The sequence below is a fragment of the Neopsephotus bourkii genome, unplaced genomic scaffold, assembly GCF_033783945.1.
Source record: "Neopsephotus bourkii isolate Nb327-2 ecotype Australia unplaced genomic scaffold, CSIRO-AGI_Nbou_v1 NB_168, whole genome shotgun sequence".
Taxonomy (NCBI): domain Eukaryota; kingdom Metazoa; phylum Chordata; class Aves; order Psittaciformes; family Psittacidae; genus Neopsephotus; species Neopsephotus bourkii.
Genome location: NW_026900684.1, coordinates 17,858,787 through 17,879,609, shown reverse-complemented (window position 1 = coordinate 17,879,609; position 20,823 = coordinate 17,858,787). Strand labels below are relative to the sequence as shown.

General features: G+C 38.7%; 1 protein-coding gene across 1 annotated transcript in view; it reads right to left on the bottom strand.

Annotated features, from left to right (window-relative positions):
• The window catches only part of GATB (glutamyl-tRNA amidotransferase subunit B), a 42,860-nt gene extending 22,430 nt beyond the window's left edge, over positions 1-20,430 (bottom strand). Inside the window, exons 1-5 of the mRNA XM_061374338.1 lie at positions 20,269-20,430; positions 18,234-18,384; positions 4,593-4,706; positions 1,254-1,452; positions 185-307 (exon numbers count right to left, since the gene is read on the bottom strand). Coding sequence (XP_061230322.1) covers positions 185-307; positions 1,254-1,452; positions 4,593-4,706; positions 18,234-18,384; positions 20,269-20,405 — 724 coding nt within the window. The 5' untranslated portion in view covers positions 20,406-20,430. The remainder of the gene's footprint in view (positions 1-184; positions 308-1,253; positions 1,453-4,592; positions 4,707-18,233; positions 18,385-20,268) is intronic.
• Positions 20,431-20,823: the final 393 nt, after the last annotated feature.

The following is a 20,823-nucleotide window of genomic DNA, read 5'->3' as shown; positions in this document are numbered from 1 at the left end:
GCAGACAAAAGCAGGCCTGCACGGGCACCTGAAGCATGGCAGACATTAGGAGAGGCCCTGAGGATTTTAAAAACAACAGACAGAATAGCAAAAGACAGAAAGCAAAATAACCAGAAGCTGCAAAACTCTTGGAAATGCAGAGAATTATTGGTGACAAGGGAAGATGCCCTTCCCCCTTCAGTACCTGCCATGATTGCGTGGCTGCTCCCAAGCGTTTGAAGAATGAGCTGAAGCTCTCTGACTGCTGCAGCTGCTTCTTCCCCACAGCACATATCAGGCTCCATGACAACCTCCATGAGGCCGACTCCTATCAGGGAAAGAGACAGGAGATTTTCAACAATAGCTTTTGATCTTGGCATGTTAGAGTGCAACTGGCTAAACATATGAAAGCACTTGGGGTTTTTCTGAGCTAAAAAGGGAAAAAAAAACAAACCCCAATGCATTATTCAGTAGCTCTCACTATGGGCCTAGCTGCAGTTTGCTATAAAACTTTTCCTTCTATTTTTTAAAGGAAACCACAAACAACCTTCCACCCTTTGATGACGTGTAGATCAGAAGAACACAATCTTCTCCTGCTTTTCTCTAGAAGAACTCTCATGTAAAGCCAATCCAGTTCCAGGTTCAAATTCATTTATCTTGAACTAATTCTGGAACAGACAGAACTGTAAACAGATGCAGTCTAGCTTTTAGCTTCAGTATCCAGCTTTCAAAGAACATGAGCAGCCACAGCCCTTAACTTCAATGGACACTGGAGCCAGTTAGGCTAGGCCATCTAGGTTGCAACCCATGTTGTGTGCTGATTTAGCTCATTTTGTTTCGAATTTCAAAGTTTAAAGAGAAAATCTACAATTTTTCAAAGCTGATCATTACAAGAAACGCCTGACTCATGCACTGACAAACTCTGTAACAGCTGCTCCTTCCAGACACAAGCTTGATTCACTACATCTTTATTTATTTATTAATAACAATGCATACAAAGAGCTAAAATAGCTGAGTGGCTTTATGTGACTGATGCACAGTTTTGAGCAAGCTGTAGCCAACTGATTTTTAGCTTGCTACTGGCAATTGACATCAACCAACAGGAAAGAGAAGGCCAAGTATACCCCTGCTTCAAGTGTAATGGTCATTTTGATCAATTTTTATTGTCAAGGACATCAGAGTTATTATTTTGAACCTCTTCCCTGCCACCCATTCACCTTTCATGACTCATCTTACACAGAAAGGAGAAAACCAGAAAAATAATCCAAGCCTACCAGCCCTATTCAAGTCAACAAGAGTCTGGCTCCTTGTGTCATCATGAAGACTCTTCCCACTGTCTTGCTCCAACTGAATTTGTTTAATCCTCACAGTTTTGGTTACCATCTGGCTCATTTTGTTGTCTGTGCAGAGACTGTATGACAAAGTTCCATTCACCGCAATAGGAACTCTTTGCTGAGTGATCTGATAGCCAGCCTGTCAACGAAATTAGATTTATAATCACATAAAACACTTTCTGGAAAGCAAAAGCATAGCCAACTGCAAATATTATAGACTAAGAACAAAACTGAAAATGCAACATCTTCCACAGTGACCTATGTAAGAGAACAGAACATGCAAATTCAGAAGTTACTTTGCTTAGCTGGAAAGGAAGTGAGGTAGAAGATAGGTATAGAATTCAACATAAGTGTGAGAATTTAGAAGTCTAGAAAAAAATAAAAGCACTTCTGCATACAAGCAATGCAGAAATAATCAATAGTCAACTGCACAACTACTTGCCAAGCATTACATAAATTTCACTGACACTGCCTGGGGACAGGAAATGGACTGGAAGAGGTTCTTCCAAGCCTGCGGTTCTGTGATCATGTTAAATCTTGTCTGAAGCCAGTTACCGTACCTCCATCCCCAAACTGGGACTATCACTCATCCTCCCACCAGAATGAACATCCCTCTCTACCTGTCCAGAACTATTCTCATCAGAGGGGAGCAGAGAGAAGCAGGGGAGGTCTGTAATTTGTGTGGAATCAAGAAATAAGAAAACCCAATTTCATTCATGTAGCAGTTTTAAAGATAGAGACCACAATCCCACATAAAGCACAAGCTGATAAATGCCACCTCATGCCTGGAACTCCAAAGGGGGAAATACTATTCAGAAAAGGGGGTGCCAGTGGCAAGGTATTGGAATACCTGCAATAATGTAAAAATATAGAAGTGAAATCAATTACTCTGCTGAGATAGGGACCCCATTTCTTCCTCCTCCCTAGCCTGCTCATGCCCTCACTGGTGAGAATTAAACAAAAAGCCTGGCAGATTTTAATGAATTGGGAGGAACTTTTGCATGTTTTGCAGGGACGATGAGCTTACTCGAAAATGTAGAGAAAGTGACAATACATTGGGATGGAGAACAATGGTCTGCTCCTGTGAATAGCTCTATTTATATATGCAATGAAGTGCATGACCTTCTAGCCGTTATCACTATAAAGAAAACTATGAGAAAAATACAGTCACTGACTCTCTGCAACCTATGTTAATTGCACAGCTCTTCCCTTCTCCTAAAATATCTCATTATATTTTTTTAAGAACCTTAAATTGTGAGTGACAATAAATAACAAGAATCCCATTTTCCACCCAAAGCCCCATTTTCAAGAGCAACAATAAGCCCACTGTCAAATGACTCTAAGAGCTAGATTTATTTTATTTGTTCTACATAGCTCATTAGCCTAAACTCTGCATCTTATTACAGGGTTCCTGACTCGACTGTTTCACAATGAAATGCAGGTGGGGAAGTTTATTGTCAGTGCTTAAACTGCAGAAGTCAGCCAGTAGAAAGCCGGAATTACATGTTTCAAGCTAGTAAAATGTGTCAGCACCTCATTGACCAAATTTCCATGCTTATCTGACCAAAGGATCCTGTACTTCATGTATGCAGACAATGACAGCCCACTTGGTGCTGTACACACCTTATTCCACCTACCTTTCTCCTCTAAATACATGGATGTGCTTTCTTTCCTATGACAACATCCTTATATATAGCTTCTATGCAGCAAACTGGTAGCAACACACAGTATAAGAATATGAGAGATAGCTTTCAGTTTAACAGCCGAAGCACCAAAGGTGCTTTGAAAACATCTCTGTGATATTTTTGCTGTTTCTTTATGATGTGTAAATGAATTCTGAAAGTAATATTTATTTCCTGCTATTTCACTTTTTTCTCCTTCAGGTCTGGAAATGAACTTTAAGATAGTTTTACATGGAAAAAAAAACCCAAAACCAAAACAAACAAGAAAACCCAACATACTGGCAATTCAAACTAGTAAGTCTACATTAAGCATTCCCAGAATTCTATGATTCTAGCTCACTACAGAGCCCCCAGAAAAAGGGCCTCCTAATGGCTTACAAATATTAGAAAAGTTATCCCCAGAAACTAAATCAGTAATTACATCAACTTCACAGAACAGCCACAAGTTCCCAACCTAGAATAAAACAGAGCAGAAATCTCTTTTGAGATCCAGGTCTCCAGTGGAATATATATATAATATAATTCTCTTTCTAATGCAGGAAGCAATTGTATTTGAAGATGTTTTGTGCAAGTTCAGAATATCTGCCACAAAACAGTAGAAGAGAAAATAATTCTGTTAGTAATACAGCACTTCTACATGTTCATTTGGGACCTGAGAAATCTCCCACTCTGCTTCTCAGGATGTCAGGGACACCTCACCTAAAGAGAGGATAAGCTAAAACACCTCATCTTTCTCGGATAAAATAGAAATAGGTTTTTTCCTTTGATGTAGTCATCAGCTCTTCACCCCCAAATCAGGGGAACTAAAACTAGTGTAGTCCCTTTGACAGATTAGGGTTCAAATGAACCTTCAGCACAAATAATCTGACAAGGAAAAAAAAGATGTTTAACATTAGAAAGTTTTCATTTCATTAAAATAGAAAAGAAGGCTTGAACTGCTGCATCCTGCTGCAATGACAGAAGTCAGGTTCTTCAATTATTCCAATATTTTTACATCCGTATCAAATGTGACAAAATGCATTTGACTTCCAATGACACTTTCTACATAACATGAAAGCTACCAACGAACCACACTGCAAAGGCTCCGTTTCTCAGGTGCGGGTTTGGTGGGTTTTTTTTTTGTTAATTTCGTGGAACTACCGCAAACATTTTACAGGGAAATTAAATATTTTTATGTCCTAAGCACACACAGAAAGACACTGTTATGTTTATACCACTGGAACCTGTGTTTGTTATACATTCACTTTAAATGAAGGACTATAATCAGGCTGCTTTTACCCTAACAGACAATTAGTGCTAAACACCAGGAATGGAGAACTTAAGGGGCAAAGCAGCTCCAGCTCCCAATTCAATTACATTAGCTCCTGGAATCGTGCAGCTAAGCAAGGAGTCAGCAATCACAGCAATCATATTCAATCAGTGAGCACCAGGGTACAGCTGCCTATTCATCAGGGCACAGTGCAGCATCCCGTTGGGGTGAGCAGCACACTGACTGAAAACAGATAAAGCATCTCTTTACTCATCCCCTACTGCCATATATGCTCCCAACCTGCCCTATCCCACAGCCGTAAAGGGACCAGATATACTGCATACTTACAGGCAGATCTGCATAGAAATAGTGTTTTCTGTCGAACAAGGACCTCTTGTTTATGCTGCAATTGAGTGCCAGGCCCGTCATCACTGCTGCTTCTACACATCTTCTGTTGATAACCTAAGGAAACATGACACATGCCTTTGCTCAGATACTCAGTATGTAACGAATTTATTTCCCACACATTGCCTTATTTGGAACACACACTCAATTTTGCTTCCCTCCAGCCACCATTAGATCTCTTTCCTTGAGTGAGTAGTTCTTACTCATCATTAAAGTTGTGGTAGCTACAAATCTGCAAAGCTTTAAGAGGAATAAACAAGCCATTTGATCGTTTTGTCATGCCACATAAGGAAGTGTGCACTGTTCTTGCTTGCTACTTTTGCAAACATTCCAGTACTTCTGAATCTTCAGGAGTGCAAGAGACAAGTCATAGGAAATGATAATTGAGTCATAACCAGCTGTCAGCTCATCCTAGGAACTGGAAACACTAGAGATTTGCATTAGGGACTGCAGTACCATTTCTGTAAAAACTTTAGAATCCCTGTAACCACAGAACCACAGTGAATTCATGAGTATCTACACATAGATTTCAAGGCTTTGATTAACCATGATGAAATTAAACACACATGCTTTGCTAAAACAGAATCAGAGACATATTTACTGCTCCTATCCTTACAAGGATACATGCATTTCCAGTACCCAGGTAAACCATGGGATAAGGTTCCTGCAGGATGCCACATGATATGGAGACCCAGCAAGACCTTCATGAAGAAATAAAGGAGTTGAATGCAGTTTCTCATCGTGGACTCATGACTGTTAGTGCTACACCCTTCTATTGCCCCAGCAGGGTCAGGATCCAAAGAAGAAATAAAATACCTCTCCAAAAAGTACTAACAATCAATGTTTCAAATTTATTTGGTGGTTCTTTTTTTCCAAATGTGCTCTCTTTAATTTAACAGTTGGTTTAACTAACATCAAATGGATAAAACTGAAGGCTGAATTTTTCTTAGTAGAGTATTTTGAAATAAGAACAGAACTTTATTCATCTTATTCTGCACTGTACAGCTGCCAAGAAGTCAATTTCCACCATTAAAAGGACACATTATGTAAAAGGATCTAGATGACTTCATCAGCATTGACCAGAACATAAAAGGCTTAAATAATGTTTTCTTCAGGGTTTCTGATGGTATTTACTTTTTATATTCTCCAGCCTGATTTCTGAAAACAGATTTCTGACTCCTGAAAACAGATTAAGCAGCTGTGTATTTCCCATCATCCCATGTCTTCAGCTGGAAAAGGAATCTCTTTGCTTTACTCATCTAATATTTTAAAAATCAGAATAGTAAGAGAAGATATGAGAAAATCTTAATGAAGAAGAAACTTAAAAATCGCTTATACAGATAAGAAATTAAATATTTAAGACATTTAACAAGGGAACTTTCAGATCTTTAGTGTAGCTATATATGGCTAATAGAACACATCATCTGTTTGGCATGTTTTAACATTTTAAAAATTTAAAAGATACATAAAGCAAATTTTAAATGAGAAACAAAAAAAAAAGGAAGATCAATTTCTCTTTGAAATACTGAGCCGCAGCAAAATGAACACAGTTAGTGCTGACTGTAATCTAAAGTAAAATTGGGAACTAAGAAATACTAATTTATTTCAGTATCGTAGCTGCAGTTCATTATTTTGTATATGCTCCTGTTTTCAACAATGCTTCCAGGCAGCAGAGATACTTTCTTAACGTTTAAGGAAGCTTGTAACAGTCAAATTGTTCAATGTTTAAAATACTGTAATATTTCTAAATACATGAGCAAAATTTCCTTCTACCAAAGTCTCCTGACATGATCCTGTTTAGCTTTACAAATTACAGAGGACCACTCCAGTCAGCTTTATAACAGCGAGTTACCAGAAACACAGTAAGGCTCCATAAGGACTGGTAGACTCAGAACACCACTGCATCAAAGCAGTGAGCTGCTGTCTTGTTACATTTCCTGATGGTGCAGGGGTTGTGAGTGACTATAATCAGAGAATAAGACAAAAACCCAACTCCCAAGTCACAGTCAGAGCCTCATAGCACATTCTTCAAACACAGATGGAGTTTAGTTAATGATTACACTACAGCTACTGCCCTTGACCACTTGCTCTTCGATTTTTGCTTCAAGCAAGGCAGAGTGTATCTTATGCATGGCCCTAAGGGATACTACTGTTTTGAGATGAAGGAAATAATTCCCACACATGTATGGCTTATACCAGTGGAGAAGCTTTTGCACTACGGCTGCTGAACCATTTGAGTGCCTCTGGGAAAAAAGTGGCATAAAAATGTGAAGCATTGATTATTTTCTATGTAGTATTGTAGTATTACTAATCATTTAGATGACTAATGGGTATGTGTCCCTAGTGTACTGGGTCTTACTAGCCAAATCACTGTATACGCAGCATTATTCAGCAGTACTACTTCCTGTGCTTCTTTGTCACCTCTGTGGTGACATAAGGCATTGCAAAGCAGATCTGTCCCACAATAGCATAACGAGATGTCTACCATGCCAACCTGCTTCCTCTGCCGTTTGACCCCCCCAAAAAACAAAACAAACTCAAAAGTTGTTTAATATTGCTCCACTTCTGAAGCAACTTCTACTACCCATTTTAGTGATCAAGGCTGTGGGCATAAAGCAGAGCTGTTTAAGCAAACGACTACTTTTCCTTCAAATAAGCCTAGCTTTTCAAATAATGTGCAGTGATAAACATCAATTCAGCATGTGAAACTTCCCATGCTAATGACCTAGAATAAGTCCTCCAAGCTTGTTTATGCAGTAAGCTGTTATTAAGTCGACAGCTTTGACTAGCACCAAAGATTTAAATTACTGGCTTGAACTGACAAGCTGCCAGTCTGGTATGTTAGCAAAGTGCTGGCCTTGAAAGTAAGCTATGTAGCTCCTGCAACAGCTATGGACAAAACATAAGAGCCTATGAAGCCTTCTTGAATATTTCTGGTCTTCTAAAATGGAAGCATCAATCCTAGGCATTCAAAGGAAATGCTAGAGAGCTATCACAACAGGCAATGTAAATTGTTTGTATTGGAAATCCACGAAAAACATTAACAATGGCATCACACCATCAGCACCATTCCCATTGTAACTACACTCTCCTGCTAGAGCTCCATGGTAACTGAGCTCTAAATGAATGAAAGAACAATCCAACCAAGATGTTTCTTTTTCTGATACTACCTATTCTTTACATCTAGTTCACGAGTGGAAAGACTCCTTTTAAAAATTTATCAGCTTTATTTGCAAGGTCAGTTTAGTCAAGACCTTCATTTTAAATACAAGACTATTCAATAGCTATACAAAACTACACACAGTAACTTCAATGACACAAAATCCCACCAAAAGCAAATTTTAACAGCAGGTTTACTTCTTATATTAACACATTAAAGAAAGCTGCCCCCCTTTTGAGGTGAGGATATATGTTCCTATATTCAGTAAATGATCATTTCTACATTTTAAAGACAGTAGGAATGCAGCTTTTTCTTTTGCTAATGTGTACTCTACAGGATAATTGAGCAGGGGGGAAGAAGAAACATCTGGATTTCTCTCCTGGAAAAAGTTCATTTTTGCTACCTTTTTTAAAAAATAAACCAAAACAACAAAACCAGCACAGTAACAAAAACAACAAAGTAATCTTTGCCATAACAATGGCACCCAGGAAGCCCTTATTTATGGAACAAAGTATGCCTTGTACTAAAAACTAAAATCAAAATAATTTCCCAGAAATTTTAAAAGTTTTTGATTCTAGGTCACACGTTTATAATAAAGTAGATTTCATACTAATTGGCTATCTTAAGATCTTTATTCTTAATTATAATCATGAGGAAATCAGCATTAATCAGATTAACTACAGGATTGTTTATCTAAGAAATATGTAATTTTAGCTCCTTTTCATGCTAAATAAGAGCTGGAAGAAGGAAGCAGTGCAATGTACTTAACCACCTCTCTGTAGCCCAGGCAGTAATCTTTAGAAACCTCAACAGATATATCTAACCGTATTTCCCAGTACTCCCATTTCATATTGCTCTCATTTTTATTTGCTTTCACTAATGGATTTATTCAGTCTTACTATTCTTGCTGCGTTAAAGTAGCAACTTGTTCCAATATATGGTTCTTTGAAGTGCAATCATAAGTTAAACTTCAAAATAAACTCCTCTTACATCTATCCAAATGTAATCGTAACTGTTCAGTCTGACACTGCAGATGAGTACTTCAATGCAGCGTTCTTCCTTGGCATTTTCCCACACAGAGAGAAGGGTGTAACTGCCTTGTAGCTACGCACGATGACCCATTTATTTCAATAGGTGTACAATCAGACTCCCATCCTTCTAAGCATACAGTAAAAATGTAAAAGAACAAGCCAACCTAAGACTTTATCATTTGTTTGGTCTGCAAAGAGCTCACATCTTTCAGAAAGTGAGGTCTCTTAACTGCAGCGGAAAGTCCCAAAGAAGGCCAGCTTCAGTGTTCCAGTTTCTCAGTGTCTTCTGCATTTCAGTCCAGCCCCAACTTCTCAGCATATTTCTTGCCCTAACATGAGTGTTATGCTCTTATCCCTAAGGAAAGGGGTTAAGAAAATAGGGAAAGAAGCACCAGACATTTTAAATTAAGATCTTAGATTAATAGAAAGAGATTCCAGTTTAAGAAAATAGAACAAAATGGCAACTGAGAAGCTGAAGCAGCAAAGGAAGATGAGCTCAGAAGGCATTAAATATACCTTAATATATTTTGTAACTTTATCTTTCTACAGTCTGGTACCAAAGATGTATGCTGGTATACAAAACATATGACTATTCCTAACCTTGTCTGGTGGCAGAGTTGGCTTGCGGTGATGCAGGACACTCATTCAAGTCAGATCTTAAAACCAGGCAACTCTAACATTTTAAGTACTCAGTTCCCAAACATGTTAGTTTAGGTGTACTCAAACTTTAAGAGGGCACACTCTTTTGAAGCTGAAGATCTAGTCTGAGAGCTCATATCACAAGACTTAGAATTGGAAGAAGCATCTTCCAGTGTCAGTGTTGACCAGGAAAATTCAGCAGCAGTAGGAAGAAATGCTGACCCTTGGGAGTAAGAAAAACCAACCAAACAAAAAAACCCACAAGAAAAAAACCCAAACCCAAACCCAAGCCACAAAAGGAAAAAGCCATTGAGACTGCATGGGCAATGTGCTCAATGATCTCCATGGAAAAAGCCTGGTTTTTTGGGTGATAGGAAAGCACCAATCCAGTGGTATTGCCCCAAGCCACTGGTTCTCTTGTCTCAGATCCCATCATCAGTGGCTAAAAACAAATAAACTTCTACCATGCATGCAGAACTGGTTCCAAGCAGGAGAACCCATAGGGAAGAGAGAACAATGCAATAGTGAGAGCTCATGATATCCATAACCAAACGCTGTGTTTCTATGCTGTTCCCATCAAAAAGTTCAGTATCTCTGTAACACCCATGGCCTCCATGATAACAGCAGTTTTCTGTGCCTGCCACGCAGCTTTTTTTTCACCTATCATAAGGATGCTCCCTCTCTTACACCCGTTGAAATTTAAACCACTGCTAATGCCATCTGACCCAGGACAAGTTAAATGCAAGAATATCCAGTTACAACACTTCACTGTTGGAGGTAGGGGACTAAGCAATGGCCAAAACCTAAGTTACAGAATGTGATCAAATCCAAAGTCAACTGGAGCTTTGAGGTGGACCTTCTCAGACCTATTTTCCTACACTAAGCTCCACAAAAAAAGGCTTTAAAAGGTTTTTAAACAACACCTGTCTTCTTCAATATAATCTTGATTGTTTAACTTGCTAAATAGAGAAAATTCAGAGCACTTAACAAAATAGAGTTTATAGACCAACTCCTGCCCTCTTGACGCTTGCAGGTGGGCCTTTGCTTGTAGCCTTGGTGAGGGCCAGCTCTGTGCTTTCCTGAGTTGTAACTTTTCTGAGTTGTAACAAATTCTGACAATCTGACCACGTACCAGTGTGCATCTTTGATAAACACTGACCATTTTCTATCATAGAATCACAAAATCACAGAATACTTCGGATTGGATTTCTAAGTCTTGGCTACGTGCCCTCGCTTCCTTCTTGCAATCTTTGGGTCTCTGAAAGCCTACACTAAACACACTAAAATCTTCCAGCCCTTGCTCTGACTCCCTCATTCATTCTCTCTATTTGCCATCTCCTGAAACACCATTATTTGTTTCCCAGAGAGCCAGCCATCTTTCCATCACTGACCCAGATCTCTTAAGAGAGCACAACATACAAATCAAGAGTAAACAAGAAGTGCTCGATCAAACATAGAGACAAGAATATATTAATTCAGAAAAGAACAGGAGACATAATGCAACAAGTCTTGCAAAAAGCTATTAAGAAAGCAAGTCAAAATTCCCTGCTTTTTAACAAAGTTGTTCTGGAACAGCAGAATCAACAAAGACTGGTTTCCCATAAACAGTTGCTTTAGTTCGCTTTACTTAAGCAGTAACCTCAATACTCTTTCCTCCATGATTCCCCCAACTTCTTCCCATTCACCAAACATCTCAAATAGAGTATAAGAAGTGTCCCAGGTATCTGAATAGCAGTGTCCAAATAAAGCTGAGATCAGTAGAGAGACTCAAGTGCCCATTGCCTCTTCATGTGCCTGCTAATATATTCACAAAAAAATCCTACAAATCTAATTTTTTGAGGCTAATTTGGCTGAACTTGGCAGAACTAATTTCTGTACAGAAAACAACAGTTGCAGTGGCAAAATGATGTACATACGTAACTAAGAAACACCAGTTGCAGAAGGCTACATAATCCTCACAAAATCATATATAGTCATATTTAAGGTGGCTGATAATCAGAGAGCAGACAAAGAAATAAATTCATTTTACCCCAAGAACCAATTACAGCCTAATTGCATCAAGATAAGTTTCAAACAAAATACATAAATCTGGCAGATATGCAACATTACACACAAGACAGCTAATCATGAAGGAAACAAACTCAGTCTACAATTATCCGTCATTACTGTTGGACAATGTTTCCCTAAATACCTTTCAATGAAAAAACTCTGCAAAGAAAAACAATTGTTAAGAAAAACAAAGGAGCAAGATCTCAGTTCACTAAGTTAAAACGCCAAGAAATTGATAAAACCATGATTGTTACATAAACTTTTGCTTAACAGAGCACTGTTTTCATACACATATATACAATACACTACCTTGGATTTCCACAAAGGGAGTCACCTGGAACCAGACTGTTTTTCTACAAGCTGACAGAAAATACTTAGAATCATAGAATAGCTAGGGCTAGAAAGAACCTCAAGATCATCAAGTTCCAACCCCCCTGCCATGGGCAGGGACACCTCACACTAAACCATGTCACCCAAGGCTCTGTCCAACCTGGCCTTGAACACTGCCAGGGATGGAGCATTCACAACGTCCCTGGGCAACCTGTTCCAGTGCCTCACCAGCCTCACAGTAAAGAACTTCTTCCTTATATTCAACCTGAACTTCCCCTGTTTTAGTTTGAACCCATTACCCCTTGTCCTATCACTACAGTGCCTGATGAAGAGGAATGAATTCAATCAAACATTAAGGATGCCAAAGCATATACAGTGATTGATAACAGAAGTAATAAAAATTTGTGCCAGAAAATTCACTCATGGTTCAAATTTTAAGTAAAGAAATTCTCAGTCCACTAAGAAAAACTATGGAAAAATAAGATAGTATGTGTTTTGGCAGCCATTTCAGACTGAATCCAGAAAGAAAGGACACTGATCTACATGGTTTTCATGTAACGGTTGTGCTGTCCAGAAGTATCAACAATGGCACAGTAACTTCAGTAACAGAACTGTGTGAAATAAAGGAGATACTGCAAACTCCTGCTCCCCTTTAAGAAGCAGAAAAATATCTGCTAGAGCAAAAGGTAAAGCAATAAAAACAAAACCAAAAGGAGATAAGAGAAAATACATTGCTAATATTGCTGTTGCATTGAAGAATATAGTAAAATAGGTGACAGCAAGACGTTTTATCAACTCAACGACATTCTAGGTGGCAAGTTTACATCAGCTAGAGGGACCTGTTAAGGATGAACAGGAAAACCAACAAGAACAACAAAGGGAGTTACCGAGGTGCTAAGGAGACAAAGCCCTACAGGAACTGTTAGCCTTGACAAAAAGATTAAAACACCCAGAATGAGTGTCAGAACTTCTCACAAATAAACAACACATAGCAAAAAGCAAGAGAAAACCTTACAGGGGACTCCTTCAAAGCTTGAGAGAAGAGCAACAAATGTCACCGAATACATCAAAGCACAAAAACAGAGGCATCTCTAGAAAAATGGCATTTACAGTTAATAGGAAATAAAGTGGAGCTGAGCAACTGCAGTAACTGAGGAAGTATAACACTTCTCAGACCCCAGTGAAGGTCTAGTTCCAGAGGTAACTCTGGGACTCTGAAAGATCCTATGAATGAGAAAGAAATTCAAGGAGGAACAACCTGTGCCATAACACAGCCCTGAAAGTCACCTCCCTCATCTTACAAGGACCTCTCCTGACCAGTACAACAGCATTGATGACCTGATTAATAGCTTGAAATTATGCAGGTAGGCTTCAATTCATCAAGCACTCAGAAATGTAGGATCTATGAACTGCAAAGGCATTCTCAGAGAGAAATGGTTTGAAAGCCTACTTTCCTCCTGTAAGGTTTGTTTTTTGGTGGTTTTCTTTTTCTTTCTTTTTTTTTTTTTTTTTGGTCTGAATTATGTGGAATTTGCTTTTTGGAGGCTTACTGAGGCTGGAAGTCCAACAAGCTGGGACTGTGTGAGCAACAAAACCTGTTAACCACTGATGATACAATGTATGTTGCAAACCAGAATATTATCAGTTAAAATAGGACTGCAACAGAAAGGTAGCACTGATTTCTAACAAAGTATCTCCTTTTTCACCCCTAAATACAATTACTACAGTTTTACTGAAAGAAGTAACAGGCAGTTAAAGTGAACCCAGACATAAGTAAATGGCTTAAAATAATCAGGAACTCACTTTTTCCTTTGGGCACTGCCACTAATTTATTTTTAGAGGAGAGCTCATGGATGCAACAACCAAGGCATCACACAGCCTCAAAGAAAAGAAAATGTATATAACGGAAGCCAAACAGACATGCATATGAAGATAAGAAGACTGTCCAGTTCCCTAAGAAACGTGTGTGCAATTGAAAATGTAGTTATCAAAAGTCATGTTAAGAAGCAGGTTTTTTGCAAATTTAAGCAGTACAAGAACAGAGTAAATTCATACGCATGCCAGCAGGAATGTCAAAACAAAACTGAAATCACAAGTTAGTAAAGCAGCTGTTGCAATCACCAGATATAACAGACATAAGATATATAAAAAAAATCTACTTTCAAACTGTAAAGTATAAATTCTGGTCTTAAATGCTGTATAGCTGACAGACAGATCCAGGAAAACCTCATACAAACCTCTCAGTGCCTTCAAAAGCAAAGGCATCAGGTAAATTCTGTATATTAATAACATTTAAAATTAATCATGAAATCTGATAATCTACCACACAAGACACCTGGAAAAACACCAGGTATCTGCCACTGCCAAGGATGGATATGTCCACATAAGAAAGGGACCTTTTAAAGCACTCTACACACCAAAGCTGGATATTATTATCCTTGTCATGTTCCCGGGCAGCCATCTCAACAGCACAGCATTGCAAGGTGGTGAAGGCAACAGCACAATACACATGCTCTATGCTGCTGTGCAGTGTTGGAGTGACATTCATCAACTTTGGAGAAGCCAGAGTTTGGAGCTCAAGTTGCCAGCGGTGCAATACCAGAAGGCACAAGAGCCAATAGCTGTTCTAGCCCTGCTGTCTTCCATGAAAAGGCATATCTGGTTGCTCAATTACCATTACACAGAGAGAACATACAGTAGGACCAAAATGCTTCCTCCTACACTATTTACAGACAGAAAACCAAAGAAATTCAAAACAAGAGGATATGAAAACCTCAGTACAGGACAGCTGCAATGAGTTAGCTGACAAGCCCTCAAGGATGTCCAGTGGAACAGGAAAAAATTATGTATTAATATAAAATCATGCATCTCATAGTATTCTACAGCAGTGTTCCAGAGACCTTACTCTGTTTCTTCTGAGGTCAGAAGTTATTTACCTTTTCCTCATTAGAAACAGCCTGATCGTTACCAAGTGTTTCGAAAATTCTATCTTAAAAAACAAAACAAAAGAACAAAACAACCAAAAACCAGACGCTATTCACACTGTGAAGAGAATGAAATTCAAATGCATGAGAAGGTATCAGAATTGTCAAAATACTTAAGACTGTAGGGATGACATTCAATTCAAATCTTATTAATTTAAACCTTGGTTATGTAAATCCCAGATTATTTCTTTGTACACTTGCCTGCAAAGGATTGCCTACAATAGGATGAGGCTTTCACTTTAGTCATGCAGGAGACAAACGTAAAACGTGCATCTTTTGGTGTGATTAGCCACAAAGACTAAGCACAGACAAGAAGGTTTCAGACTTTAGCTAATAAATCTACCATCTTATTTCTGTGGCTGAGCTATAATTAACCTCAATCATGAGAATAGACAATCACGGATTCTCCTTCTGTGAGCCCAGTATTATCTTTATAGCCTTTATAAAGATTCAAGGAATTTTCAAAGAGGATAAATGAGACTGGGAATTCAACCACCTTTATGGATCCTCAAAAGAGTTTTAGATAAATCTGCATGCACAATGCACTGTGTTTCACCATGTGTGGCTAAAATTTCCTTTATAACAGGTCTCGTGAAGACAGCAAGCTAAGATCATTGCCAAGTCCATTTACCAGGTAAAAAAAACCCAAGGCCTTTGCACACTTCATTACACAAATTGTAATGTTTGTAGTCCAAAGTAACCTGAGTAAGATGCTATCTGGTCTAGTGGTGAGAGGCTCCATCACAAGGCCACAAAAAAGTGTGCAGAGCAGCACAGGATGAGTCTCGCTACTTCAAAATCTATTTTCATAATCAAAGCTTTGCCACATTTTTTTTCTGTCTCATGCCAAACAGCAGTGCACTTGCATAGCTATTTTTGCCTGTAGCTGTCTCTCAGAGACACATTACAATAGAAACATAGTGAAATGGCCATGACACTGGCAGTGTGATGGTCCTTCTAAGGCCTACTTGCAGCAGAAGCATAAAATAAGCTGTATTACAGCACTGGAAGAAAATACAAAGAGGAAAGAAAGGGATAAATAAATTCATCTAGTTTTCTCCCTCCTGCGCAAAGGCTCACACCCACACTCATTAATGAACCAGAAATGTATAGCAATCACAATGGCTCCCTTTAGCATCATTCTTTCTGGTCCCATTGTGAGTCAGCAAATTCTAGCACGGTTGTCTGTCACAACCATCTCATAGCCTCACAGTAAATTTAAGTCCCTGTGACAGTGAAAACTGTCCCTATAGTTCTCTGTTCATATCAGTAGTTACTTGCTGCTATAGACAGCACAACTACTGTACTAAAATTTTGCTCCTATTTTTTTTTAATTTCTCAAAAAAAAGAGTCAAAAAGAAAGGCCAAATATTCACCTAAAGAGACTTATCAGGCAATAATCTTAAGATTTGTTAAACTGTTTTTGGCTGGGTTTTTTTTACAAATACTTGAAAATTTTTTAAAACTACTATCTTTCAAAATCCACCAAAATCCAATTCTATTTCAGATACTATTGTGGTGTACAAATATATACAGTTATTTCAAGAAAACAAGAGAAACTGATTGACTCCAGAACAAACACTGGTCTCTAACATTCACTCCTGTGCAGCAAGAACAAGGGGAAAATAAAATTATTATTATTGAACGGATTTCTTATCACATTCCAACATGCTAGAACATGTATTTTGTAACATTTGCTTTCAATTCTATTTTCACCAGTGCTACAGTGAGAAAAATCTTTTTTCTCTTTGTATAAAATAAAGTAGCTGGGAGAAGCTAACATAGTATCACTACTTATTAAGCTAGCCATTCCACTTTTTGCTTCTCACATGCGGTTAGATACTCTACCAAAGCCCACATGTGCTGGGCTTTTCTTACAAAGGTCATACCAAGCCTCATTTTTAAAGCAGTTTAACAGAGGAAAAGGCCAAATAAAAGTACTCCCAGATAAATAGTTATGTACATAAGAATGAAATTCTTTATCAATACTCATTTTTGTTCCATGAAGAACAGTTTTTCTACTTGACTGAAGACAAGCAATTTACAAGGATTTTTGTGCATTAACAGAACATTAAGTACAAGATCTAAGACCAAAATCTTAAACCCTTTTAAATGTTGTGACTATTGATTCCCTAACCTAGTCCTGTCCACAAATGAAAGAATCTCATTTTCCATGTGTAAGTCCAACTAGACTCTTCTAAAACCAAACAATTGCATAAGATTCCCATTCCCTCTGGAAAATTTTCACATAGTTACATCTGAAATTCAGCCCTAAATTGCTACTGAGACCAGAGTGAAGCCCAAATTTTACCAGCATGTAAAAATTTCACTTAGATTTCAAAACTTTGCAAACACAGAATGAATATCTTAACTAATTTCTCTTTTTAAAGATCATATGTCATACATACATCAAGACTTTAGAAAACCAGCCATAAGTTAATTCTCAATTCCAGAATATTATTTAAGGCTGTACTATGGTGATGAAAAACTTCCTGTACATTAAGGAGTTAATATATAGCTGCAACTGGAATTCAAACCTCCACTCTCAGTGAAACACTTTTGCATTAAATAATTTGACCACGTTATAGTCTCTGTATGCTTGTTGAATGAGGCAAAGCTAAGTCTATTCAATATTTATTTTCACTGCATAGTAAAAGCTTATACTTTAAAAACTATTATTTTAGTATTAAACTTGTTAGATTCCCAGAAAATTCTACAGCAGCACTGCCACAGCCATCACAGTTATAATTTAGCTGTGACTTCAAAAATTTACTATGTTGTCACTAAGAAATCTCATTGCTAAGTGTCAGCTAGCTATTCTAAATTATTAGTCCACAGTGTCTCACGGAGATAAGATTTTGTTTTGCTAATAATTGTTTTGCTCTGGAAATAGGAATGGTTGACACTTTCCTAAATCACAGACTTGCTACTTAGGAAGCAAAGTACCTCCATAGCAAGACATTCCAAATAGCAAATGACAGCTACATAAACAAACATATGGGAAAGTAACATCAAATGGGCACTTTGAAATCTAAGATGTTCTTCTCCCATAGGATTTTAAGTATCGCTGATATTTAAGGAATTTCCTGTATGGCATACTAAGCAAATTTCTGGCCTCAGAGAAATACCGCAATTCATTCAGTATTTTGAAGTGACACTCCTTGTTTTTTTTTCCTTTGCAGCATATATCAAGTATCTGTAGTGATAACTAGGGAATGAGTAATCTGAAAAGAAACAGTACTAGGAATCTTATGTTATCAAACAACCAGAAATAGAAAAATACATAAAAGTAGTTCTATAGTCAGTTTTTGGGAAGAACAAAATATTGGAAATATACTCAGAAGTTGTCTGACATCAATCCTACTGTAAATTAAGTTGAAGCATAACTTACTGGTAAAGTTCCTGGTAAAGAAGCATCAAAGAAAGATACCACAGAGTTAGGAGGTGCTGCAAACTGGACTTGGGATCCAGAGAAGAGTTTTGAGTTGGAACTGATCTGTGCATGAATTTCTAGACCAACAACTGGTACCCATGGAGCAAGACTGAAAAGGAAAGAGAAATAAAATTTAAATAAAAAGGACATTAAACACCACAAACATCTAAAAATACAAGAATTAAAAACTTTTCATTTATTCTTTTAATAAAAATTAAATTGTAATTGTAAAAAATGTAAATGATGTTGTAAATACATCTAATTTATGGCAATGGCAGAAGTTGTGCTGTAATACTGGAGAACTGTGAAACTGAGACTGACAATATAGAGGGAACTGTACAGCAAAGCGTCTTCCTTATATACAGAAAAAAATGCCATAAAAAGGAAACATAATGGTCTGAAACTTTTAACTTTCCCTTACATGAGAAATCTTAAGAGAAATTAATGATGCAAACTTGCATGCTGGATGAACCCTAATTTGGTATCTCGTGAAAATCACAAAATCATCATAAATATGTATTACTTCTTTGGTAGTTTGATAAACCTCCAAAAATCAGTAGCATAGTAAATTATGTATTCTTTGTCAGCTAATCGCATGCTAGGAAAGGTGGCTCTCCGGAGCAGTGTTAGTAGCATATTAGCATAAACATTAGTAATCTGGTAATAGAGAAATCATCATTTCAGCTAGAGAGCTACTGTTCTCTGAACATATTCCACAGAATAAAGCTTCTCCATATCATCTGAAAAGTAATTGCAGTTCTCACATCCATAACCTTTATATGGACAAGAGAAAAAGGTCACCTTCACAGTATGAATTGCCTGACAGTTTCTGTAAGTAATTATATGGCCTTGTACAAATGAAGTGGCACAAATAATATTTCAGTGATGAAATCACATTTCTATGGCAGACTACTTCAGCAGTACAAGTACCCAGATAGCTGTAGGAGATAAGGAAGCTATTGAAAAACATCAAACAAATACATCAAGTACAGTGTTCCCTTCAAAGGTGAATATAATACATTGCCAAGATTTTACTTCTCTGTCTGCCCTCCAACAGCTGAGGACATCCCCATAAACACCAAACTACTGATGTCACTGATTTAGGAAGAAAAATATTATCATAAAGGATTATGGTTCAGATGTTTTAAGGAGTTTATGTATTTTCTTTTACTGAAACATAGTGTTTCCTTTGGCGTTTTCAACTATTCATAAAATTGCCTCAAGTCAATTTGGGGGGTGGGGTGGGGTGTGTTTGTTTTTTAAATTTTGGAGGCAAATTTATTTAATTGTTTCCTGCATTCTTTAGAAATCCATCCCCATCACATCACAGTGTTTTATCACATTTTTCGCTTAATCAGCATATTGGCTTACACTCTGATAAAAGATTTGTGCATCAGTCCTTGAGTCCTACCAACAACACTCATGAGAAACCTGGAGTTCCTTGCCTTGCTTGCTCAAGGTTTAGATTTATTTGTGTCTCTAAAGACTCAGCAGCATACTTCTGCCCCTTGCCACACAACTTCATTAATGATGAGCTGCGTAGAGAAACCTGAGTCTCACCAGAGAACATGAAAGCTTGTACAGGCCTTAACTTCCAGTTGTGGGAGAAATAAAATGCTCTACCAGGCATGCTGCCAAGGTTTCACAATTCTCCACTGGAAGAGAAAGCTTCTTCGGACCAGAATAACCCTTCAAAAAATACTTATGCAGATTGGTGCATGTTGATTATGCTCCAAACACATGAATGTCAACTCTTCCCAATTCGCTTGCGTCGCGTCTGGCTCCTACATGTCAAAGGAACACAGCACTACCGCTAAGACAAACACTGTCTGGCGGGCGTGCAGGAGGAACGTAATATAAATGCGTGCTGAGAAGGTCCTGCCATCCTGCTCTCGTCCCCAAACCACCTGCAGCTACACGCTGAGGAGAGCGGGATGCCCCGGCTGAGAGCCACCTCCACCGACCCCTCTCCCGCGCCGTCCCGACACCATACCCTCGCTTCCCCGCCGGTACAGCCACGCCTCTCGCGCTACCGGCAACAGCGCGCTGCCCGCGGGGGGCGGAACCTCCAACTCCACGCTGCCACACCCGACACCAAACCCCACCGCACCCCCGGACAGCCGCAGCCATTTTGCTTTCTCGACGCCGAGGGTCTTTCGCAGCGCCCCCTGGGAAATGTAGTCCTGCGCCCGACGGCTGCGCAGAGCGGCAGGTGGCGGTGGACTACAACTCCCGACAAGCCCTGCTACAGGCTCCTTCGCGGGCGGGACGGGGAGTGTCCCCATGCACTGCCTGAGGAGGGCAGTCGAGGCGGGCGGGGTGGGTGTGATGTGCAGTGGTGGGAGTTCTGTCGGGATAAAGAGTCTGTAAAAGGTTCTGCTGCCCTTTTAGGGTAGAGTTGGGGAGCTAGCTGTTTCCATACACACTGCTGTGGAAAGGCCTACCCTCCCTTCACTGCTCAATGTAATGGCGATTTGTTACCAGGCAGGTGTAAGTCCTCCTCATGCACAGCTCTCCTGCTTACCTCCTCCTGGAGAGGTTTTGCCCC